Raw genomic sequence first — 26918 nt, forward strand, 5'->3', positions numbered from 1 at the left:
ACCCATATTATAAGAAGGGGAGTTACATACACATTAGGTATAACTTAAAGCCCACATTTTATTAAGGGGTGTTTAAATCTACATAAGACATGCCTTATAGTCCACAGTGCAAAGGCACTGGCCATAATTTTCTAATCATCTTTAGACTCGGGGGTAGCACCAGAGGGCTGGAAAATGATAAACATTACACCCTTGTTCAAAAAAGGGTGTAAAGATAAGCCCAGCAACTAGAGGTCAGTCAGTTTAACTTTGGTGGTGGGGAACTTCTAAAAACAATAATTTGGGACAAAATTAATAGTCACACGGGCAAATGAAGGTAAATTAAAGAGAGCCAGCATGGGTTTCTTATGGGAAAATCATGTTTAGCTAACTTGCTGGGGTTTTTTGAAGAGGTAACAGAGAAAGTTGATGAGGGCAATGTAGTTGATGGGGTGTATATAGACTTCCAAAAGGCATTTTATACAGTGCCACACAACAGACTTGTGAGCAAAGTTATAGTTCAGGGAATAAAAGGGGCAGTAACAACATGTATATAGAATTGGTTGAGTGACAGGAAGTAGAAAATAGTGGTTAATAGGTGTTTTTCGGGCTGGAGAAAGATTTATAATGGAGTTCCCAGGGGTCAGGGTTGGGACACTTGTTTTTCCTGATATACATATTAATGACCTAAACCTTGGTGTACAGGGCACAATTTCAAAGTTTGCAGATGATACGATACATAGAAGCATTGTGAACTGTGAAGAGGATAGAACTTCAGGTGGCAGGTGAAATTCAATGCAGAAAAATGTGAAGTGATTTACTTTGGTAGGAAGAACATAGAGAGACAATATAAAATAAAGGGAAAATTCTAAAGGAGTTGCAGGAGCAGAGGCACCTGGGTGTAAGTGTGCATAAATCATTGAAAGTAGTAGGACAGGTTGGGAGCGCGGTTAATAAAGCATACTGTATCCTAGGCTTTATTAATATGGCCATAGAATACAAAAGCAAGGAGGTTATATTGAATTTGTATAAGACACTAGTTCGGCCTCAGCTGGACTATTGCGTCCTGCTCTGGGTGCTGCACTTTGAGAAGGATATAGAAGCATTGGAAAGCATGCAGAAAAGATTCACAAGGATGGTTCCAGGGATGAGGAACCTCAATTATGAAGATAGGTTGAAAATGTTGGGATTGTTTTCCTTAGAGAAAAGAAGGCTGAGAGGAAATTTGATAGAGGTATTCAAAATCATGAGAGGCCTGGACAGAGTAGACAGAGAGAAACTGTTCCCACGCATGAAAGCATTGAGAACAAGAGGCATGGATTTAAAGTCATTGGTAAAAGAAGCAAAAACGACAAAACATTTTCATGCAGTGAGTGGTTAAGGTCTGGAATGCACCGCCTGAGAGTATGGTGGGGGCAGGTTGAATTGAAGCATTCAAAAAGGAATTAGGCAGTTAACTGAAACAGAAACATGTGCAGGGTTATGGAGAGAAGGCTCGAGAATGGCACTAATTGAATTGCTCATTCAGTAAGTCGGAGCTGATACGATGGGCCGAATGGCCTCCTTCTGCAGTAAAACCTTTCTCTGTTCTGTGTTTCTGGGTATTTAAATATACATAAGACACGACTCAAAATGCAAATTTAATAAGGGGAATTTAAACATAGGTACGTTTTGAATTAAAACCCACATTTTGCACCCACACAAAGAATTGAAAACAAGGCGTTGCTGAATTTTACATCTGAATCTCTCCTAAATTTATACTGGCATTCATCTGAATAGTTCAAAAAATGGCACAAGTAAGATTCCGCTGGCACAAAACAGGCTCAAGCTACATCTAAAGAGAGAAAATGAACTCAGTAGAGAAGTATTTGCGCTGTCAGGAAAAGTTTTGAAAATAGGATCTGTGATATTTTGCAGCTCAGTAGCAGGCAAACATTTAAGAAGCACAAGCAAGCACACTCCAGAATTTATGTTATCAACCAACTCAGGTTAAACCTGGAACAAAATCACAACCTCCTCGATTCCAGCTGCATTTCTTAGCCTCCTCTGTGGGTGTCAAGTGAATCATTTCAGTATCACAGAGGGTTACGAATGTATAAGCTGACATTAAATAACAAACATTAACCCTTTCACTAGATCCAGAAGCCCTTATCTTTGTGCTTGGTTTGATATTGTGCTAACTTTTAATCAAACTACACCTTCTTCAAGAGTTCTGGAAAGAGGGGATGTTGAACAGAGATGAACATTCATTAACAACGGTATAAAAAGAAGTTGATAGTGCAACAGAAGTGTTATGTTAGTCTGTGCGACATATAAAGTCTATATATGTTTGACAAAACAATCGCTTTGCCAATAGTTTTGGAGCGGGAATGACAACTTCTTGTGATATCTCTTTAAAGAAAGGATTAAAACACTGCTCCAGAAAGAAAATTATACTGTTCATCTCTAATCAATAAAAAAAGTCTGCCTGGCATCACTAAGGAAACTATCCATCAGATGAAACACTTTCACTGGGTTACAATTGCATTTTTGCCGTTGCACATAACACCATCTACAAGTATCATTCTCAGCAACTCAGCATTGCAATGAATATGCCTTCAAGTAGCATGTGAGAAAAATATATTAAGTTTTAATTAGTTACACCATTTCATGGAATCCTTCCAAAGCAATAAAAACACTAAATAAGACGGTGCTTGTAGGAGATTAGAATATTTTATACAAAATAATATCAACTGTAACTTGAGGACAATAAGGCTGCACTATAATATTGGTCAGTAACTGGCAGCAAAGTGTTGTGACTATTTCCTTTATGCTTTCTAAACCCTCCTCTAATGTCTGTTATAAATTAATAAGAATTTGAATCATAATAAAGAGAGTTGAATAAATGCAGAAGTATCATTTAGGAGTTAAAAGATGGAGCTTTGCAGTAGCTGCGATAGGTAAGAAAGGTGATTCTAAAGGAGCCTGGAAGCATCTCGTGTAGCTATCATGAAGTTGGAAAATGATGCATTAGCTTTGCAGGCTGTTAATCATTAAAACAGATTTAAAATTTCAAGTGTTTGTGCCTTTTGACAAAAAATACCCTACCTGATTTTTGGAGACCAGATAGCGGATCAGTTCCCAGCATGCCCATTTTCGAAAGGAAACCAGTGCCTGATGAGAGGAAGTCACTTGTGAAGTTTAGTTAAAATCTACTGAAAAGATTTTTCTAACTTACTGAGGTGAAAAGGCAATGTTTATGTGTACAAGGACATACAGTTTGCAACATATCCATTCTCAAGAGGAGCATGGTGTTGGATGAGAGGAAATCACTAGTGAGGTATAATTAAAATTTAATAAAACAATTTTTTAAATTACTGAACTGCGAAGCCAATGTTTGTGTACTCCAACACAATTGCACACATTCTCTCTTCAATGCTCCCATTTTGAAAAGAAGCCAAATGGCCAATATTAACTACTGGCGAAGAATAGGTTGGTGAGAGGCACCTGCTCTTGCCAACAGGAGGCCCAGTCCAGTTAGAAACCTTGACTCTTATTTCCATTCTGTCAGCGAGCTCCAGATGCTAGAATGGAGGTCCTGTGCTGCAGCTTACCGCTTCTGGGAGGAGAGACAACTAGCGGGTTCCCCTGCTGAGTCAGCCAACAGTCAGAGCCTAATATAGGGAGACGATTCCAGGGATTGGACAGGGGGATCCAAGTATGCTTCTTGCAGCCCAGATGTTTGGTGCGGGCCCAGGAGGAACACTTCTGCCTCTCCTAGCTCGATCTAAAGAATGAAATTGGGTATATCCTGGGCTGATTTTATGAGCAGCCTCCAGCTGTCTCTTTAAGGGCCCCTGGTTAGGTCGTCCCCACTTGTAGCTCAAACTTGAAACTAGGGTCCAAAATGCATTCCCCCAATTTGAACAGTTTAACACGGCTCCTTCTCAATTCAGGCGGGTGTCTGCACTGTCTTTGTAAATGCCCTGGGCAAAATAGTGAGCAGCAGGATTGACCCGGCAAGTGCAGCACCCTGATCTTACGGCTGCTACAACCCAGGCCAGCAGACCAAGTTAAAATCAGCTCTATAGAATAAAGATTGATTCTGAGATGACATAGTAATATGTAAGCAAAGTGTCATCAGATATTGTGATCAATGCCTAATATGTACAATTCTTTTTAAAAAAGAAGTCAGAGGGAGACAGACAGGTGAACAATTAGATCACTTTTCAAAGGAAACCTACTGTCTCAGACTTACTACCTGGACAGGGACTAATTACTATGAGCATGAAGCTGAGTTGTGACTTGGGTTTGGCTCAAAAAGGCATCCTGGGAGAAGTTCGCCCAAGATTGCTGCACCTGGCACAAGCGAATAGAAAAAATGGTGTGGCTTCACTCAAAAGCAAGCACATATCAGGGGCAGAGAGAAAACGCAAAGGGAGGAAATCCCGAGCCACCGACTCGTTCAAAACTGATATCCTGTCCCATTTGCACAGAACCTTCCGGGCGCAGGTCGGCCTTAGCAGTTGGAACTCTACCAAAGACCCCAGATGATTAACACAGTCATCTTCACATCGAAGGATGAACAAGAAAAGTAAGTATCAGCTGTTGCACAGAGTAGTCATAATCAGACTGCATTATAAACAGAGTGTAAAGGTTGGGAATTTGGTAAGAGTGGGAATTCAGTGAGAAGTGGGAAGGAGGAGCTGCTTTTTGCTTCCAATAGTTACAGTGGTTCATTGTATAGGTAAATATTTAATTTAATCTGCCTATAACTTAAACTAGATCAAGTAATTAGTTAAAAATTAATAATTGCAAATTAAGTTAATTTTGTACATAAACTTACTGTAGTAGAGGACATCATTCAAGTGGGCCAAGTGAAAAAGACCACGGTAAAGTTAGAAGGCCGCATAGTCAGGGGGATAGATGCCATTCGCTGCAGATATGTCTGGGAGTTCCAAAGGTTGTGTTGCCTGCCCGCTCCCAGGATTAAAGACATCTCGCGACTAGCAACGAACTTGGAGTGGGGGGTAGAATCCAGTTGTTGTGGTTCATGGAGGGACTAACAACATAGGCTGAATCAAGAATGAAGTTCTGCCAAGGGAGTTTGAGGAGCTAGGATGCAAATTAATAAGCAGAATCTCTGGATTACTACCTGAGCCACATGCAAACTGGCATTGTGTCAAAGATCAGAGAATTCAGTGGCTCAAAGAATGACATGGGAGACCGGAGTTTCAATTGCTGGGGCACTGGCACCAGTACTGGGAAAAGAGGGAGCTGTTCCATTGGGACAGGCTCCACTTAAACTGGACTGGAACCAGTGTTCTGAGGGATGAAATAACTTGGGCTTTACACTAAAAAGGGAGGGCTTCAGATCAGAGCAGGTGGATTTATAAATCGGAAGAGAAAAGTCAAGGCCAGAGAGTAGTGCAGTAATTTGGGTAAAGATAAGCAGAGTATGAGAGGAAGGGGCAAAGAGTTTAATGGTAATTGTGCATCAGTGAATAAGGTCCAATCAGGGGAAAATGGGAACAAGTTAAAATTAAAGGTGCTTTATCTGAATGCATGAAGCATTCATAAAAAGATACATAAATTAACGGCACAAATAGAGATAAATAGAGATCTAATAGCCATCACAGGTTGGATGGTGATGAAGGTTGAAAACAAAATATTCCAGGGTACATGACATTTTGAAAAGACAGACAAAATGGAAAAGGAAAGGGGTGGGGGGTAGCCCTGATAATGAACCTTAAAGACAGTAATGAGGAAGGATCTTGGTGAGGAAGAACCACCAATATCGGTGGAAATAAGAAATGATAAGAGGCAGAAAACAGTAGTGGGAGTCGTTTAAAGCTCCCAACAGTAGCTCAAGGAATAAGAGGAGTTTGCAACAGGGGGCTTTAATCTTCATATAAACAGGACAAATTCAAATTGGCAAAAGTAGTTTGGAGGATGAGTTCATGGAATGCATTCAAGGCAGTTCCTAGAACAACGCATGTGGAACCAACCAGGGGACAAGTTATTTTAGATCTTGTCTTGATAATGAGTCTTGTCTTGTATAATGAGACAGGGTTAATTAGTAATCTCATAGTAAGGGATCCTTTGGGAAAGAACGATCATAATATGATGGAATTTCACACTGACTTTTGGGGTAATGTCTGAAGTTAGACCATTAAACTTAAGTAAAGCCAATTCATAAATTGACTGATGTAAATTGAGAAATGATGTGAAAAGGTATGATGGTAGATAAGCAATTTAAAGAAATATTTCATAATTTTCAATGCATTCCATTGGGAAATAAAAACTCTGTGGGAAAGGTAATCCATCCATGGTTAACTAAAGAGGTTAAAATCGCATCAGATTAAAAGAAGGCAGCTATAATATTGCCAAGAATAGCAGCAAGCTAGAGCACCGGTAAAGATTAAAGAACCCAGCAAAGGATCATCGAAAAAAAAATAGAGGGAGAAAAAAGAATATGAAAGTTAACGCAAGAAATTCAGCAACAGACATGTAAAAAGAGAGCAGCAAAAATAAATCTGGGTCCCTTGGAGGCTGAGGTAGGAGGAGTTATAAAAGAAAATAAGAAAATGGCAGAATCGTTAAGCAAATATTTGTGTCTGTCTTCACAGTAGAGGACACAAAAAAAACAGCAGAAATAATGAGAAACCAAGGATCTAATGAGAATGAGGAACTTTAGGCAATTAACGTTGGTAAAGAAGAAACACTGGAGAAATTAAAGGGACTAAAAGCTGTTTTTCTCCAGTTGGTGTGTTTGCATCAAGTGTGTTAGCATATTGGGTGATGCATAGTTAGTCTGCTTGTCATTTCTTGCTTTCAGCTCTCACCGCTGGCTAGCAGTATGACTATTGAGAAAAGAGAGCTGAGTATGTTAGCCTCTCCCACCAGTACATAACCTGTGTAGTGCCTCCACATGCTGACATATGTAAACTGGGTACCTGAAGGACCAAAGCTAAATTACAGGGGGCTCAGAGAAAGCCCCTAACACCTCTAGCCTGCGCTCTGGAGGAGACACTCCAGCTTTGCGGTTTACGTTGGTACAACATGAAAAGAAACAGTTATAAGCACTTGTTCAATTGCTGTGGGGGTGACTTCTGATTGTGGGTGAGATCATCGCATCTTATTGGATAGCTACTCAAGCTGGGAAGCCTTCACTCAGTTAGGTGCTGTCCCACCACCGCCTGCTTGCTTCATTGGATGCTTTGAGCTTAGAGAGTCAACTCACTATGCAATCTTGGCTGAAAGCCCAGTCATCCATTAGAGTGTTGAAACAGCTACGCCTCAGGGAAAATATTGCTTGATTGACAGCTCTTGCTCTGTGATCTATTCTATCAATTGCACAATGTTTATTTACAGAAGATAAAGAGGTTTCAAGTACTTGTAGTTTCTGCTATTGATACTTTAAATGATCTAGATGATTGACACATTTATAGGGCTGTAGTGAAATGAGTTGCTTTTATAAGTAGAAAGTTATGAATGAATGATTGCTTTTATTTCAGCTTTTTCACACATCCTGTTGTTACTATAGGGTTCACTGGCTCTGAATAGAATGTATAGTGAGTGAATGAACATGGAAATGCCATAGCTTGGCATGGAGGGATTAAGGGGCCTTGGGGGAGGGGGTGGAGAACGTTGGGTGGAGGGGGATAGCTTGGCATGGAGGGTATAAGGGGCCATGGGGAGCGGGTGAGGCATGAGGTGGCATGGATAGGGCATGGGGTGTGTGTGAGGGGTGAGGGCTGGAGGGCTGTTCTTTGTTTTATGGTCATTATTACAACTGGGATAAAGTCCCAAAGCAACGAGGTGGGCCTTTTAAACAGCCAGCCTTGGCACACAACAGCCTGTGTGGCTACCTCCAAACTCTTTCTGTGAATGGTGAGCCTGACCCCAGTTAGCACTTGCTCCTACATCCCCGGAACAAAAATCCCATCTTTTCTGGCACTTTCTCTGAAGGCGGGCAGGCCAAGCCAAGAAATTTCCTGACTCCCACTATCTGTCTTTAGGATGAAAATCCAGCCCAGTGTCTATGCTATAATAATGAGTTCGTGGTTACAGGCAGAGTAATTGTGAATAACGATCCCAGAACTTACCCATATTTGAGATACGAAAATGAAGAAGAAATAAAAAACAGGCCAATCATTTGACAAGGGATAAAGAGAGGAATAAATGAAAAGCAGATTTACTCTTGGCATACATGCCAATTTGAGCAAGTAGCAAAAGCCACTCCTAAAAGCTGATAGCTCAAAAATAGTCCAAAATATAGGCTATGACATGCAGTTACATTCAAAGTATAGTGGAGAGTGGGCCTGACAAATCTTAAATTGCAGGTATACTCCATCACTTGCATACCAGAAAAAAAAAAAATTTCTCAGGAATTTGCCATATTTCTTGTGATGTAATTGCAACCTGTAAGGGATATGTATTGGTACTCTCTCCTGCTAAATCATAGGAAATTCTCAAAATAATATTAAATGATGAATCAGACCTACCTTATTATAAGCTTCTCACTGCTTTCATACATTCCTAGAAACTCTATAGTCCAGTTGAAGTTTGAAATGTCAAGGGAATGCATGCTTGCCCTCTTTCAACCACCTTATTGATATACTGGCATGACGATGTACAACCCTACTGTAACGTCATTGCTGTCTCACTGTATGACAACAATCAAACGTAACACTGGCCCCTGAACAATAAAAGCATTTCACTCTTTCACAGGGAAAGGGGTCCTTTTCCAAAATGATCATCCAGTAGTGGTTCTTCAAAACTGAAAAAGCAAATATGCACTGGGACATAAAATAGCCTAAAACCTCATCAATCCTTTTAAAAATAAGATTCACCTTATTATTATAACTGGTAATGTTTAAATATTGTTCATTTATGTAATGATTTTGAAATTTGCTTGCACATCGGGAATCTGATACACACACTGGTCCTTTTGTTTCATTGTGGTCAAACTGCCTGCTCTATAATGAATTTTGAGTAGCACAGTCCTTAAAGCTATTACATCATGAGCTAAAGCCTCCACAGAATAATTCCAACCAAAGATGTCAACGCTAAGTCTGTACTACAGTCAAACACCTGATAGATTACACCATCAGGACTTAAATGATCAAAAAATAATCTGTATGACTATCATTAAAGAGGAGAATTCCTCCAGTATGATAAGTAGCATGTGCATGACTTTCAAACAGAAGGTTACAAATTTGAGTCCCAGGGCTGCCCACCAAAACTCATTTGTCTCAATGACATGACTGCAATTGGCTTTCTCCCTTGCCCCTGGATAAAGAACCATGGACAGATGATGTGTACCATCATAAGGTGGGAGCAAATATCTGCCACTGACTGACTCACCTTGTGTCTGCTGCTTACTAATCTCAGATAAACACTGATGGCAACCACCAAGAAAATTGTCATGCTCTCCTGGCTGGACTGGTTGGCAAACTAGCATTGGTTGAGAGAAAATTAGGGGTGGAATCATCCCAGATCGGTGACAATGGAGGCTTCTCACGCTGTATTGCCCCAAACCAGCCGTATTAATTATGCATTCCCAGGAAACATACCGTTTCCTGGGGGACGGGCTCCGATTCACCCACCACGCCATCACCTCACCACTTCATGATGCCAGGTGCTGCATTTAAAGTACAGCCGCACGCACACACCTCAGTGCTTCCAGTTCACAACAGCTGCAAATACGGCATGGCCCAGAGAGACATGAAGACTGCAGCCCCCAGGTTTAGCGATGCTTCCTTTGAGTACCTTTTGGACACTGTGGAGGCCCGCCATGATGTCCTCTACCCCCACCCTGGCCACAGGAGGGGCAGCAACATTACCACTCCAGCTTGGTAGGCGATGGCAGTGGTGATCAGTGCCATTGCTGCACAGAAGAGGTTGGCCATCCAACGCAGAAAGAGAATAAATGGTCTCATCCGTGCTACCAGGATAAGGCAACCAACTCATCACTCTAAACTCACACACTCAAGCCCATCATACATTCACTGGCATCTCACTCACTGCCAGCTCAAGGAGCATCACCACTCTCTCTTTCACACACACCCTCTTATCTTCATCTGCCATCATTTCCTCTGGAGACTGCCTCCTCAGTCCTCACCATCTTGAGGCCGCTTGCATAGATCAACTTGTGCCCCTCCACACACCCTGGGAAGCCCCCCTTCCTCAGTACAGCCATCACCCTGCAGCCTCTTCCCTTGACTGAGGCCACTTCTCCCCCTCATCAAGCAAGCCCTAGCTCTGCAGACATACAAAGCCTTATGGCTGGTCTGATAGATAGAGAGCTGCCCATGAGCCCCCTCTAAAGTGCCATGGTGCTGTCTGTGAAGCCTGGCGCTGATGACTGCGAGTGCTGCCCAAAGCAAAGTAGGCAAACAAATCTCGAAGTCCTTAGTGAAGTGCAGCCCTCCAGGTGCACGTCACGTATGTGCAGTTGTGAAACATGTCAGCGTGACTGGGGCAGACGATCCAGCATGGGGGGGATGAGTCCGGTGGGCTAGCCTCATAATGATATGCGGATAGATTACAATGAGGTATCTGACATCCGATTGCAGGAAACACAGCACACCACTGTCGGGCTGAGCAGACAACCACAAACTGGTTTCACAATGTTGCGAAACTGATTTTTGGCCTTCTTGCTATGTTGTCTGCTCATGCCACCAAGCATGTCTAAGGCCAGCGGGCACTGACGATTCCACCTAGACGTCTATATGGCTGGAAGAAAATAAGAACAGAAAATTGTCTGAGTTTTACAAGTTCCTTGGTGACAGACTGGGAGGCAGGAAAGCTGGCAAAATGGTGCAAGGAGACATTAGAGGGTGCCCGACACCTTCCTGCCACCATGCCATTTTGCCAGAGGCAGGAAAACTGGCAGATCGGCTGCCCACCAGGAGCCCAATTAAACCACTTAGTGGTCAATTAAGTGCTTCTTCCTGCCTCCGTGGGCATTTTGCCGATGTCTGACAGGCTCACCTGGAAGTCTCCCAGCGGGCTCCGAAGGAGGGAGGCCCTCTTCTTTAGGCGCTTGGGAAGGGCCCCCTGGCAACAATGGCCATCCCGGCAGCAACAGCACTGTCTGGCCAAGGCAAACCCCTCCCCGCTGATCATTAAGAACTGCTTGCCTGGCCCAGGTATCCCCCAACCCCACTTAGCCCTCTTCTCACAGCTGCAGCCTCCGCACTGGACACCACTAGCATTGGCACTGCAGCTGCCAGCCTCTGATTTGGCTGGCAGCTCTTGAGGGCAGACCGCCATCCCTAACTGCAGTGGCCACTTAACTGGCCACTGCCAGCAATATGCTACCCTAGGATCGCTTCCTGCTTTCTGCTCAAGCGGCTGAAGTTCTGCCTCCTGCATAAAAATTCAGCCTAAAATATTGTCCTAGAGGGAGACCTACAACAATGCATCATTACATAGTGCCTTTCACATAATAAAATGTCGCAAGGTGCTTCACAGGAACATTATAAAGCAACATCTGACACCGAACCCCATAAGATGATATTCGGGCAGACAGCCAAATGCTTGGTCAAAGTGGTAGGTGTATTTTAAAGGATGAGAGTGAGGTCGAGAGATGAAGAGGTTTAGGGAGCGATTTCCAGACCTTGGGGCCTAGGCAGCTGAAGGTGCAGCTACCAAAGGTGGAGAAATTAAAATAGGAAATGCTCAAGAGGCCAGGATTAGATGAATGCAGATATAATGGAGGGTTTGGGGGGCTCAAGGAGATTATAGAGATAGGGAGGGGTGAGACCATGGAGAGATTTAAAAACGAGGATGAGAATTTTAAAATCAAGATCTTTCTTAACCGGGAGCTAATGTAGGCCATCGCGCACAGGGTTGATGAGCGAATAGGATTTGCAAGGATAAAGGCAGCAGAGTTTTAGATAACCTAAAGTTTATGGAAGGTGGGACATGTAAGTAGCTCAGATGGTTAAGAGTGTGGTGCTTAAAGGTGCCAACAATTCCTATACTGTTTGAGGTAGTTCTTGGGACCTTCCTCTTCTACTTGCCCCAATGTGATATCATGACATCATTGAGCCTTGATTAGCAACCCTCCAACACAGAGGACTCTACACGAAGAGAGAGAGAGAACATGCAAGGCAAGTTAGAAGGATATTGGAACAATTAAATCCAGAGGCAGTAAAGTCAAGGATGAGGATTTCAGCAGCAGATAAGCTGAGGCAGGGATGGATTCAGATTATGTTAAAGAGGTGAAGATAGGCAGTCTTATTGATGATGATATGTGGTCAGAAGCTCATCTTGGGGTCAAATATGATACCAAAGTTGTGAGCAGTCTGTTTCAACTCCAGAGAGTTGCCAGGGAGAGGGATGGAGTCAGTTGCTGGAGAACTGATTTTGTAGTGGGCCCAAAGGCAATGGTATCAGTTTTCCTAATGTTTAATTCGAGAAAATTTCTGCTCATCCTGCACAGGGTGGAGTCACCTTATGGCGCATCTATTGTAATAACAAATATCATGGAGGGGTGGAATGATTTTTGGTGGCCATGACTCCACACAAAAAATCTCTGGGCAGGATTTCGTCGGGGGCGAAGTTGAATTGCGGGCGCGCACAGGCGCGCTTCCTATTGGTGCCCCCGATCGGGGATGCAGCACCATTTTACGTGGGCGGGTCAATTAAGGCCCGCCCAGCATGACGTCTGCACAGAAGCGCTGTGTGCTCCCTGTGCGGGCCGGGGGGGGGTGGGGTTCCCAAAATCGAGAGAGCGCTCTTTCATGCATGTGCATGAAAGAGGCTACTCATCTCCCTGAGGCTAAGTGTTGCCTCAGGGAGATCGGCACTAAATGTAAAAAAGCTAAAAATAGAAAAATAAAATTTCCCTAACATGTCCCCTCATGTGACACTGTCACATGAGTTGGGACATGTCCACAATTTTTACAAAAGCCTTATTAAAAATTTTTAACACCTCATCCCACCTGTGGATGAGGTTTCGTGCTTTTTTAAATTCCCGCCGGGGCTCCTGGCCTGGTCCACTAATTAGTTTAATTACTCTGCCAATGGCCCCAATTGGCCATTGACAGGTCAGCGGGGGCGCAGCTGATTTTGTTGCGCCCCCGCCTACTGGAAAATTTAAATGGGGCGCAGTGACGTTGGGAGTTTCGCCCGACCTCACCACACGTCATTTTACGTATTGGCGAGTGGCGGGGTGGGGTCCACTCGCCGACGGGAAAATCCTGCCCTCTGAGTTGTTAAGGATGACAACAAGCAGAAGAGAGGTCTCTTGTAGAGAAATCTGAAGTTGCACAATCCCATTCATTTGTACAGCAACCTTGGTAAAGGCCTTGAAGCTGTGGCCTGCCTCTGCTTGACTTACAGAAAGATTGAGAAAGCAAAAGGTTCTAATAGAGGCCAAGGTCATTAAGATGAGGGGTTAAAATAACATTTGTATCAAGACGTCAGTCCCTTAGGTTTGTTGTTGGTCTCATCAGGCATTGAAAAACAAGACAAAAATAAAAATAAAAATACCTGGAAAAACTCAGCAGGTCTGACAGCATCTGCGGAGAGGAACACAGTTAGCGTTTCGAGTCACTATGACTCTTCAACAGATCTAATTTTGCTTTCATCTTATTGAAAAATAAGAGTTTGTTCTATGGGAGTGATTCAGTTAATGCAGATCTTGTTAATGCAGTCTGACAGATAATGTTCATAATGCAAACTTGAACCAGCTCTGCATATTTCAAAAGTGTAAAAAACAATGTTTGTGTAAAAAACAATGTTATACCAGGAAACCAACTGGATATGCATCCCTCAGAATTATCAATGTGCTATCAGAACATGATATTAGGCAAAAATGCTTTGGGTCACTTTGGTCCCTCAATTTCACATTTTATACTCAGGTATTTTAGACACAGCAAACAGCATAACTGCAACATTCTTTTCTGTTTTAACATTTCTAAAAGCAGAATTAATTTCTCAGATGGTTTAAATTTTCAAACATCTGTATGTTTTTTGAAACAAACAACTCATGTGTCTGAGCTTTTTGTTTTTCTCACTTCAGATCATTTTTCCATGACGAGCAATTTCAAAAAAAGGCTGCTGACAGCTTTACAGCAGCCCTGGAATATTAACCAATGACACCTAAAACAAAGAGTTAGATTGAAAGTACAGTGGGATCCAATCCAAGTTAGTCATAGTTTGAGCTGCAGGCATGTCCCATATTCAATCATTCTTATAAAGGAGCAAAACCTCAAGCAGTCAAACATGCATTTTGCAGCAGTGATGGATTTTAAAATTTGAGGGCAAGTAAGAACGGGCAACATGAGATTTACTTTATCATGAGGTCTGCGGACCTTCCTCTCACCTACTTGGAAACTTTGACATTTGACAGTTTGCTTGGTGCATTTTCCTGGCGCAACGAAGTTAATTGACAACAGGGCTCCCATAATGGCTCAGTGTTTAGCTAGGGAGTAACTAAGCCACAGCAACCACAAATTTACTTCGTTTGACCTCTGCCTCTGCTGAGTTGGCTGATCTCAACTGGGATGGCAGTAGGGAGCGATACAATTACCATCACCACTCCTAGTTTAGAGGGATGAACATCAGATAGATTACTGCTTCTGATCAACAGCTTGGAATGCTCTGGGGGTTAGGTTAGGACAGGATTAGGTTTGAACTATGATAGGCCTCCCCATCGGCAATGGAAAAATCTGCTTATGTTCACTGTCTAGTTCCACTTGTGCAGAATTGTTATTTGGATGAGGCACTGACAGCTGTCTACTTGTGGAATCTAATTCTGGGAACACTCAGCACCTTAGGGTAGGGAGGACATTGTATTTTCAGTATTGTGTCATTCAGTGACTATCTTGCTGTGTTTGCTGGAACAGTTTCAGTCATTAGAGATCTTGGAGTTACTATAGCACAGAGAAGGCCCAATTTGGCTAATCCAGCCCATGCCAGATCTCGGCAGAGCAATCCAGTCAATCCCATTCCACAGATCTATTCCCATAGCCCTGCAAGTTTATTTATTCAAGTGCTCATCCAATTTCCTTTTGAAATCATTAATCGTCTCCGCTTGCACCACCTTCCTAGCTGCAAGTACCAGATCATTACCAGATCGTTGCGTAAAAAAGTTCATCCTCACATCCCTCCTGCATCTCTTGGCGAAAACCTTAAATTTGTGTGTCCTAGTCCTTGTAACATCACCTATTGGGAACAGCTTCTCTTTGTCTATCTTACCTAAAACTGTCATAATCTTGTGCACCTCTATCAAATCATTGTTTTGTTTGTTCTCGTTTTGGCGCTTTGACAGCACATGGACATGTATTTTTTTGAAAGAAAAGGCAGCTGTGTATTTCCTGAACAGGATATTTCCCATGGTAGTTTCAAAGTAATTAGTACTCAGATCAAGTGATACTGAAAAGTCAGCTGAGGACAGTGGTGCTAAATCACCTATATACTGAGCACAGTGTAACAATGATGTGAACCACACATAGTAGCTGAAGACTATATGGACAGTGCAGTAATGAATATAAAATAGACTGTTTCTGTGTGTGCTCCTGCCATCCACTATGATATGCCACAGGCACAGATTCCATCAGGGTTGAATACTGGATTGTGACTGACTCCAAGAAGAGATGGGAAAACTGGGCAAAACTTGCTTCATCTACAATCACAGTGACTATTCAGGATAAAGTCCGAGCTTGAAATTGCCGGGTAGCTGAAATGGCTCATTAAAGGCTTACTGAAGCCAATTAAAGGGATTTTTCAAACAGCGTCCAGGTTGCTGCAGGCAGTGGGGGCCCATTTAGATGTCTGAAGGCAGAACCATGGGACGGAACTATATGCAGACTTAGTGGCCTAGCTCCAAGATTCATTTTTTAATTTGATTAAGAAAGTTGGAGAGAGAATGCCTTCATTTTGAAGCACCCTTTCTCTTACTTACCCTCCTTTGCTGTCTGCTGGTCCTTTCAAGCTGGAGGGCCTCTAATTGGCCCTCCAGCTTTGAGAGCCTGCCCACTAACCCTAATTGGACAGTGAGCCTGCCCTCTGGCCACTAATTGGCCACCTGGGGAAAATCACAACCTCATTCCCCCAGGGGGTAAATCCTGCCCTGAGTCTCGGCTGAGGAAGGCATTGGTTTGAATGTGAGACTTATCTTTTCATTTCTGGGGCATTTGCAGGTGTATAGTCCAAAGACAGAGAAATTGCTACTCTGTGGTAGAGAAACAGGGGTCTGCATTTCAGCAGAAGCTCAGAAAAATTCCTTCAGTTGCTGTCAAGGGGTTGTGGTTATTTCCACTCATTCACTTCCAAATAAGCCATATCGACAAGGGAAGGGTGGCTGAGTACTGAAAAGGTAACCAGCAGTAAGTGTAAAAATGTAAGGTCAATTCTTTTATTAAAAAACTCAAAATGTAAAACCTTTCTTGGCAATATCAGTCTAACCTCTCAGACAGATATTGCTGAAACATCAGCTACGAAATCAGTACTGACAGGCTTGTCCTGAGCAAGTTTCCTCCAGGCTGTACCTGGTACTTGAGAGGAAATTTAAGTACACAGCACAGATGTCTGCAATTTCATTTGCTTGTAATTTATATTGGTGGACTCACTGGAGGTGCAGTCAAATGTTGACACCAAGAAATCCACAGAAGAAGTGTGTGCGCAGTGCTATTCAGCAGTATAATTGATGAGCATCCATTTCACCACTGCATTGTACCCATTTCTTGGCACTTTTTGGAGCAGGATGGAAAAAAGTCATCCCCCTTACAAAACATTTATCAATGAGGCAAATGCAGTAGACTATAATCTGCTGTAGCTTGGCATCCAGTGGCATTTGTCACTGCCCTTGCATATTTGAGCTTTTACATTTTTTTGTGGCATGTTACTGAAAGTGCGAGCTGACAACAGTGCGGCGATGGAAGTAAGGCATCTGAGATCTGAATGAACAGGGCAAGCAACCGATAATCTTCTCAGCCAATATGGTAGAATTGGCTGAGAAACTAACCGCATGAACACTGAGAAATAATATCAAAAAGAATGGGTCGATTCAATTTCAAATCAGGTGTAGAAAGAGAAATAAGGAAAGGGAAAGGAAGATTAGATTAAAAGAGAGAGAAAAAAAGAGAAAGGAAAATCAAAAAACAGGTTTTCATTGAATATTTTGCATTTATTAAAGCCTCCAACAACAAATGAAACCTGAAGGAATGAGACTCCTCATTTTTAATTATTAATTTTCTGTGCCAGAGAGGTTGATTGGAAGTAATTAACGTTTAACATATTGTTAAACTACTTAAAATGAGACAATTCAATTTTATGTTGCAAATTTAGTTCATATCAACTGTGCTTATAGCAATTTCACACCATTCAATGCATTTTAATGGTCAGGCAGGCAGGCAGCAAGGTACTGTTTTTGCAGAGCAGCGCAATTTAGATTATAATCTACGTATGGTGCCATCTAAATGTGCATCAGCACCTCATCTCCATGGCAATTGCCTCTCTGATACTTTGAGAGACAATCTGACCTGATACATCAACAAAAAGAGAGCATGACTGACTCATGAATGAAAGAATACAAAGGCATTATCTCTCCAAGAAGCTCACTGACATATCGTGTGTCTCTTTCTCCACAAGAAATGAATGGAATGCATCTCACTACAAAATTAAATCAAATAATCTTCAAATTATAATTACAATTAGATAAAGCTCTATTGCTTAAAGTGCCTGAACAGTCAATCATGATGACACTTTAGGCAGCAGTATTCTACAAATTTATTGCATGACTGACTGGTCTACAGAGAAATACGTGATGCATGCGAACAGCAACTTTATAGCATTCTCATCATCAGTCTGATGCCATGCTTGTCTCAGCAATGTGATAACACCGCAGTGTTGATAAAATCCAATCACTGGTACAGGGCGCCTTTGAATGATTTTTAAGCAGCTTCATTCAACAAATTGAACATCTCATGAGTACTCTGACAATATGTTTATACAAGCCTTAATCTGAACCAACTTTTAACACCTTCATGACCGAGTCACTTACGAAAAGCAAAGGATGAGAACAGACTATCAAGCCCACTGAAGCTCATCCTCATACACACTCCATGAAACTTTGGGGGAAGCAGAACTGATGCCATGATTTGTATGCTGCAGGATGGGTGTTCACTCTTGGAGGGAATACAAAGTTGGCAGGGTTATATACCCTGTTATATACCCTGCCCATTTTTCTTTCCATTTCCTTCTCTCCCTAAAGTGAAAATGACCCCTAATGACAAGCATAATGGAATCTAGAATAATTGTCAATCTCAAAATATCTCAAAACCATTTTACAATTTATTGTGAGGCAGTTCCACAGTATTTGTTACCCATGTTGTGCCGCATATTCCCATTAACTCCAAACATAATCGGGAGGCAACAGGAAGGTCCATAAGGCATTTAATGAACACAAACTAATACAGCTGGTGAAACTTGGGGCTGAATTTTCTAGCTGACAGGGGGGGTGGAGTGGGAGCGGGCAGGCACGGAACTGATCGCTGCCCACGATCGGGTCCATGCTGCCATTTTACGCGGGCAGGCCAATTAAGGCCAGCTCAGCATGAATCGTGGCTCCCGAGGACAGTGGGAGTGGGTGGGCAGTGGCGGGTCTGCAATGACCACCGGGTCCAATGGCGACCCTGCGGCCTGTTTTAAAACGTTGCTGTGGCCTTTCAAAGGCTGCAAATCATGGCCAGTGGGAGGGCTCCCCAGAGCGCTGCTGGTGAGCAGACTGGCAGGAGGGTAGGGCAGGAAGGCACTGTGCCCCTCGTTTTTCTGATGATTGCCTTGCTGCCCTCCTCGAGGAGGTGGCAGCACGGCGGGAGGTCCTCGTAGCCCAGGACGGGAGGAGGAGGCCCCCCCCACGACATGACCAAACCTGCCTGGGAGGAGGTGGCGGAGATCATGAGCTCCCACGACGAGGTGCAACACACCTGGATCCAGTGTCGCAAGCGCTTCAACGGCCTGTTGCGCTCGGGAAGAATGAGAACCATGTTGTCATTGGTCACTTAACCCAGCAGGTAGACTTTCCCCCCTGGTGCCCCCCCGCCCCCAAGTCTGAGTGTAGTGACTGCATTGAATCATTGACAGCATGTGTCCTTTGCTGGGTGGGCCAGCAGATATTGCCCATGCCGAGATCACCCTGAAAGGGTAGTGAAGAGGCAGGTTCTGCACCCGCAGCATGTGGTACACTGAGACCCATAGGGGAAACCTGGAGGAGCTGCACCAGGCGCAGTGCTGGAGCTCCAGGACATGTCAAAGTCAGGGTGATGACATGCTGGGAGGGGAGCTTCAAGATGGCGTTGGCACCGATCGATCTGCTGTCCTCTGCGCTCCACATGCTTGCGCCTCCTTGCTATGGAAGGTAAGACCATGTGGTGCCTAATGTAATGTAGGCAGTATTTGGCCAAGGGGGTGGATGGTGGGGGGGGCGAGGGGAACAGGCCTAGCATCTTTGTGTGAGTGTTCGACAGCAGCTGCGGGGTGAGAAGACACTGGAGCCCTGCAATGTCCCACTCTGGTTGGGGTGGGCCGTCCGCGAAGGGAGTCCAGGTACAATTAGCACTAATCAATGCTCTTCTCTCACTTTTAGGAGAAGAATGCACATAATGCCGCTGAGCGGGTGAGGACTGGCGGTGGGCCGGCACGGTTAGCAATTCTCAGCCGCTTCAAGCAGGACGCCCTGGATTTGGAGAGGCGCCATGTGCCCAGGTCCACCGGTATCGGTGAGGATGGGGTGCCACGGGCAGGTATGTTTGCCCAGCAGTGAGGTCACCACTGTTCTCCCAACAGCCATGGCAGTGCTGAATGTTCAGTGATTGAAATTTGCAACATGGCTTGACCATTGCTTATGGAAGGATCCGGGGGACAGGAATACGAATTGACATTGTCTCCACATTAGCTGATCCAATGTCCCTGTTCTTCCTTTCAGCATCATCAGAGCAGGGCCGAGAGGAGGAGCAGCAGAGGCCCCCTCTCACACCTGAGGGGCCTGAAGTCTCACCAGCATCACACCATTTCTGCCAGGCAGGCACCAGCGCAGATACTAGCACCTCGGTGGGAATTCGAACAACAGCTAGTGTCCTGGGGCACAGTGGTGAGGGCACTTCACACTCGCTGGAGGAGCTGGCAGAGACAGAGTGCCCATAGTGCCAGCAGTCGGAGGACTGCAGGGGATCAGGCACATGCTCAGTCGGTGCCTGGTGATGTGCCTCTGGAGTCGTCCGTGATGCAGCAAATGCAGGAAATGCGGCCGGGTGTGCGGGAGGATCTGGTGGAGTTACATGAGGCTATGCTTGGCTTGGTGTCCGTAGTGGAGGAGTCCACGCAGACTATCATTTCCCAAGTTTCCCAGCTCGGTGCCCATCCATCTACAGTGAGCAGGGAGGTCTGAAGTGACCACACGTTGGCGCAGCAGCTGCCTGTCATCTCTGTGGGCTCCTCTCAGGGTGCTCCGGGTGAGGGCAGAAGCTCCTCCCCGCCTCTGCCAGTGACTGTTGCATCTGGTCAGTCTGCGATAACTGGGGAGATGCCAGCTTGGAATTGGCAGCTCCCTCCCAGGCGAGGCCAGCACAGCTCCACGGGCCAGAGGATGGCCGCCAAGGTCATTGAGGCCAACAGGACAGCAGAGTCAGCAGGGTGGCTCAGATGCCGCTCCCAGCGAGGGGTCAGCACCAAGACATAGCACCTGAAAACGTAAACATAAGGCACCTTAGGCACACCACGCGTTTATTACTGGTGCTTTTGTGTTGGGCCGCAATGAGGTCCTTATGAGTTGGTGTGATTTTTAACACCTTTTTCATTTTGTTTCATTAAGTTTCTTTGGTTGCAATATTAAATTCAGACATGTCACCATGGATCAGGGTGCCTCTTTTCTTCTGCAGGTGGATGGTTTCCAATAATGCAATGAGTATTTTGTAGGACATTCAGCTATATTAACAAGGACCTTAGTTAATGTTCCTAACCAGGCAGATTTTGCACTTACATCTCGAATATGCAGCCTACAGCCCAGGCTTGTCCTGGAGGTCCATATGTGGTTTGTTCAATTAAAGCCTCCTGGGTGTCCCTGTCTCCCTGCAGTATGCCCAAGTCAGCGTCAACCCCCTCAGCATTCCCCTGTCCGTGTTCATCCTTGGACTCACTGCTGGACTCATGATGTGCATCTGCAGCCAATGCGTCGATGTTTTCATCGTCCACAGCGTCCCCCCTTTCCAGAGCAAGATTGTGGAGAGCGCAGCCTGAAACCACTATCCGCAACACACAATCTGGGGGGTCCTGGAGTGCGCCCCCTGAGCAGTCCAGGCATTGGAAGCGCATCTTGAGAAGACCGATGGCTCTCTCCACCACAGCCCTTGTGGAGGCGTAGCTCCTATTGTACCGCTGCTCAGCTTCTGTTCTTGGATGGTGGAGAGGCGTCATGAGCCACCTTCTGAGGTAATAGCCCTTGTCACCCAGCAGCCAACCATCCAGCCGGGCCGGAGCACTGAACAGCCTCGGCACCTGGGAGTGTCTGAGGATGTAGGCGTCGTGGGAGCTGCCTGGGTACCTTGCACAGACTTGAAGAATCAGCATCCTGTGGTCACACACTATCTGCACGTTCATGGAGTGGAAGCCCTTCCTGTTGGTGAAGGAACCGGGCTCACCTGCTGGTGCCTTGATGGCCACATGTGTACAGTCTATTGCACCCTGGACACGGGGGAAGCCAGCAATGGCCGCGAAGCCTCTGGCTCGCTGTGTCTGGCTTGCCTGGCCCCAACGGTAGAAGATGAAGGTCAATGCCCGTCTGAACAGAGCATCTGTAACCTGCTTGACACAAGTGTGGACAGCTGATTGGGAGACACCGCAAAGATCACTCACCGAGCCCTGGAAGGAGCCAGAGGCATAGGAGTTGAGGGCAGCTGTGAGCTTCAGAGCCACTGGCATGGGGTGTCCACCCACACAGTTAGCGGAGATCTCAGGCCCAATCATCTGACAGATATATTTGACTGTCTCCCTTGAGAGACGGAGCCTCCTTTGGCACTGCACCTCAGACATATTGAGGTAGCTGCTTCGCCGTCTGTATACCCTGGCAGCAGAATAGTGGTGTCTTCTGCGGCCCCTTCCGCCTTGGACTACCTCTTGGCCCTACGCCCCTTGTGCCTGCGCCTGACCTCCCAAATGTGGCTCCCCTGGAGGCTGAATGTGCACTCCTGGCCTCCTCCCTCTTCTAGCCCTCCCTTTCTCCTCTAGCCCTCCCTTCCTCCTCTAGCCCTCCGTTCCACTGGAGGTGACTCCAGTGACCTTTAGCTCCAGTTCAGCTCCGATTCCCAGGCTAAGGGAAGGCTTCCTGAAACATGCAGGCCCAAGAGAGATTCCTCACTGCAGAGTGCTGACCTGAAGGTTGTGAGTCCAGTTCAAACAGCTGGTATGCATTTTGAAGTATTGCAGATCACACAGGCAAGTATCAGTGACTTTGAAACATCAATATTTGACAGAGCACACCTATGCCCCTACTGAGCCCTCTTATCCTGCCCGTGGATGAGGTTTATACAAATGTGTGCTACCCGGCTGCCCGTTGCGCCCGTCCGCTGACCCGAAGATCGCACAGGGGCCAAAAAATCACGGTTGAATGGAGCCTCAAGGGCCTTAAGAGGCCCATTAATTAATGGCGGGCTTGCATTGGAGAGCATCGTGCAGCCGCCCAATGAAATATTGCGATGGCACACGGTGACATCAGGACACTTGCCCAACGACACCGCGCATCAATTCTGCCCTTGAAGAAGGAAACCTCTATTTCCAAAATTATTTGCTCCTTCAGGGCAATGTATATATTAAAAATCTTGCACTTGTGCATATTTCCTGTCTCTCCAAAATCTTACTGCTGTCGCGTTTTTTTGTTAACTTTTCCTATTGTAATTTCCTTTGTCAATATTTATATTGGAACACGCTTACATAAATTACATCCTCCTACCAGCAGCAATGATGTAATGCCTCAGCTTTGCATCTCCCATTGAATCACCTCTGCACGCCCTCATTCAATCAAGCCCCACTTCACTTACCGTCTTTACATGGCCTTAAGTCCCCAAGTGGAACACCAATGGGAGATAAATTAGCGTAATTAGCCTTGGATGAATAGTAGCATTCTTTTCTCTGAATCAAAAAGTTATGGATCCAAGCTCCAGAGATTTAAGCATGGAAATAAGGCTGACAATTCAGTGCACTATAAGGAAGTGTTGAAGATGTTGGGCTGCATTTTACCTGCCCAGGCTGGGTGTGGTTTCGGTGGGATGGCATGTAAATTAGGACAGATGCCCACCCCATCAACATCCCACACACCCTCAAGCTCACCCCCATAATGTCGAAATTGGCAGCCCGCACGCTATATTTAAATAGGTAATCAAGGGACCATTAGCCTTGTTACCAAGCCAACTGAACTCAATAACCTGCTGCCCATACCAATTTTGTATGGGCAGTCAGGTGGGAGTGGGCAGCCTTTTTAAAAAAAATTCTTCAAAGGGCAGGGTTCTATCTTTGGGGGCCTCCCTTTGTGGATCAGGGAGGGGGTGGCCCAACTAAGAGAGAACATGCTCCCTTTCATCCTACTTGCCTGCTGCCTTAAACTCACCACACTCACATGCCCCCTCCATTCCCCCAACCTGCCCAAACCCTCCCTGACCAAGATCCTGGGTTTACCTGTTTCCAGGGAGCCACTGGGCCTTCTTCTGCTTCCTTATTGCAGTCCCAGCAGTTCCCACTAATGCACTCTTGGTGCTCCTGAGGGTGGGACTTCTTCCCCTGTGAGGGACCAAAGTCCCACACTAGCCCTTTTTAGTCCGCTCGCAGCGCATGATGGTTGCGGGGATGAGGGCGTGGAGTGTGTCGGCATCATGCCGACTTTACTTCCCGTGGGGGGGCGGGGGGAAGGGTTGGCGAGCCGTCCACCCACTGTAATATTAAGCTAATTGTTTCAATATGAGATGTTAACCCAAGGCCTGATCTGATGTCTTTCAGGTGGATGTAAAGGATCCATGGACAACATTTATCGCACAAAGGCCAGACTTTCTAGTTATTTATCTCATTGTTGTTTGTGGGACCTTGCTGTGTGCAAATTGACTGCCATATCCTTACATTATAACAGTAGGTTCAAAGAAAGTAATTAATTGACTGTGAAGTGCTTTCGATCATCCTGAAATCATGAAAGTTGCTATGTGAATGTATAATTTCATAGATAAGCACCTTGAAAGTGGGTTCGAGTAAACTACAAGCTACAGATACAAGTTCTTTAATCACAATGGAACAGTGGTACTGTACAATGAAAAACAAATTAACATTTAAGCTAATTTGTTTGCTTGTTTTAATAGGAAGTTAAAAACAGGAGGAAACTGCTACTATAAGAAACTCTTCTAAACGGAGACTGTGTTTTGCTTTTCCATATAATCTCATTCTCTATACAGGGTGCATTAACTTGTGTTACGTCCAAACTAAATAACTGGGAAATGTGATACTTTGATGTTATCTTCCTTCCTCCACTATAGGTTATTCATTTGAGAGCTCAGAGTAAAGGAGGCAGTACAGCATCCTGTGTTCATTCTTGGTGCACTTTTTAAAACTTATCAGGGAAAAACACACACATAAACGCAAGCACGCACATACACACACAACACAACACACATACACACACGTTCCTCTGGTTAGCCAGTCATTCCATTACTCCTTTACTGACCACCAGAACACAACAACCTTGATAAATGTAGAAAAGGGTCAGATAGGCAAAGGAGTGAGAAATTCCCGAATTTCGTTACAGCACAAAATAACTACTCTAATGGATCATTTCAATATTAATAATATAAATCGAATTAAGTAATCCTGTCTAATATAAAGCCCCTCTCGTCAGCATAAGCAGTCACATTTCCTCTGCAAATTAAGATAAGTAGCAGTATTATTTCAACAAGAACGTACATGATATATCTTAATGTAAAACTGATTACATGATATTACCCAATTCAGAATTAAATAGCATTCATCAACCCCCAAAATAGTCACAAGCTGACTTACCTTAAGGATATAATAACAACCTAAAAATTCCATTACGTTAAAAATCCCTTTTAAATATACACACACCATTCAACAAAACAATATACAACTAGAAATCAGTCCTGAGTAATGGCCCGTGGCATAAGCCTACGCTTCAAGGCAACTTAGTAAGTGGATCACATTTTCCAATACAGTTTGTTTTTCTGTGAAAAGCAAAACATAGCCCCCATTTAGAAGAGTTTCTTATAGTAGGACATGAATTTGTCATATACCCAATCTTCCATCAGTTGTATTACAGGGGATAAAGCTAATGTAAACAAAACTGCTAAGCAGTTGGTTAACACCTTTCAGCCCACATCCAGCTGAATCACTCACCTGGTATCTGTCCACCTCAACAGCTTTTCTGGCACTGGCTGATGGTGATATCATGAAAAAGTATTCAAATGTATAGAAGGCAGTTCAAGTTTCAGAAAAGAAAAAAATAACTTCTATGTAAATAGCAGAATGTGACTTCAGGTCTGGCTGGATCTAAAAGTTTGGATATAAATTTTCAGGGAACTCAAGTTCTCAGGGCTTTGTACGGGGATTGGAGTTAGGTTAATGAGCCAAGTGCTTTTTTGGTGAACGTAACTTGAGAATAGTGCAAAGGATCAAAACCGGCACAAATCAGTGAAAAGTGGATTTTCTCAGCAACCAAATGGTACGAATGCACTCTAACATTGAAACTTTCTAGGAGAAGCATGTCTGCTTGCAAAAGAGATGTCTGGCTTATTGCTATCATTACAAAAGGATCAGGATATTTGACATGCTAACCTTTTGATTCCAAGCTTTTTAAGATTGAGAAACTGCACAAATATTTCTTATTAACAATTTGCACAAGCCATTGATGAATTGAATTTGCCACGCTGAACCTTTGTAACTTGTCGGGTTGTTTGAAAATAATGTATATGCTCTGTAGTCACATCTGGCTGGGTTTCTGATCATTATCTGAAAGGAAAATTGTCTGAGGTCAAAATGGAATCCTGGCGGTAAATGTTACAGATCTGTCAAGCTCTGTAAGCTCACGTTATAAATATGCATAGGAACACTATTCTGTTTTTACTTCAGAAACAAGATTTTATTTCAGTTTACGGAGAAATACTCCACCACTAGTAAAAATATTTTAAGGATCTGTCTGACCAATTTGCTAAACAGTTTTTAACCTGTTTTCAGACTTCTAATATCATATTGGAATATTCAGTATCTTATATTTACTGCTTAATTTGCAAACTATTCTATTTATCAATAAGCTCATTTAATTGTTTTCCTTTAAGTTGTCACAGAATTTGAGGATTGCTGGCAAGACCACAATAATTTACTGCCCATCTCTAATTGCCCTTGAGAATGTGCTAGTGAGCAGCCTTCTTAACCCAATGTAGTCCATGTGGTGAAGGTAATCTCACAGTGCTGTTAGGTATTCCAGGATTTTGACCCCGCGATGTTGAAGGAACGACAATATATTTCCAAGTCAGGATGGTCTGTGACTTGCGGGAGAACTTACTGGTGTTCCGTTGCACCTGTTGCCCTGTCCCTTGAGGTGTTGGAGGTTGCGGGTTTGAGAGGTGCTGTTGGAGAAGCCTTGCGTGCTTCTGCTGCGCCTCTTGCAAGTGGTACACACTGTAGCTACAGTGAGCTGGTGAGGAAGGGAGTGAGTGTTTAAGGTGATGGATGGAGTGCTAATCCAGCAGGCTGCTTTGTCCCAGATGGTGTCGAGCTTTTTGAGTGTTGTTGATGTAGCACTCATCCAGGCAAGTGAAGTGCATTCCATCACACTCCTGACTTGTGCATTGTAGATAGTGGAAAGGCTTTGGGGAGTCAGAAGGTGAGTCACCTGCTGCAGAATTCCCAACATCTGACCTGTTTTTTGTAAGCACATTATTTATGTGGCTGGTCCA

The 26918-nt window shown here is 44.3% G+C and overlaps 1 protein-coding gene across 2 annotated transcripts in view; it reads right to left on the reverse strand.

Annotated features, from left to right (window-relative positions):
* Positions 1-26918, reverse strand: part of LOC144689791 (protein kinase C epsilon type) — a 689374-nt gene that overhangs the window by 314658 nt on the left and 347798 nt on the right. Inside the window, exon 3 of one of the 2 annotated variants that reach the window (XM_078557176.1) lies at positions 3067-3132. The exons of the other annotated variant lie outside the window; for it this stretch is intronic. Coding sequence (XP_078413302.1) covers positions 3067-3132 — 66 coding nt within the window. The remainder of the gene's footprint in view (positions 1-3066; positions 3133-26918) is intronic. 2 annotated transcript variants of the gene reach the window in all.

This window comes from Cetorhinus maximus, chromosome 14, assembly GCF_964194155.1.
Source record: "Cetorhinus maximus chromosome 14, sCetMax3.hap1.1, whole genome shotgun sequence".
NCBI classification, from domain to species: Eukaryota; Metazoa; Chordata; class Chondrichthyes; order Lamniformes; family Cetorhinidae; genus Cetorhinus; species Cetorhinus maximus.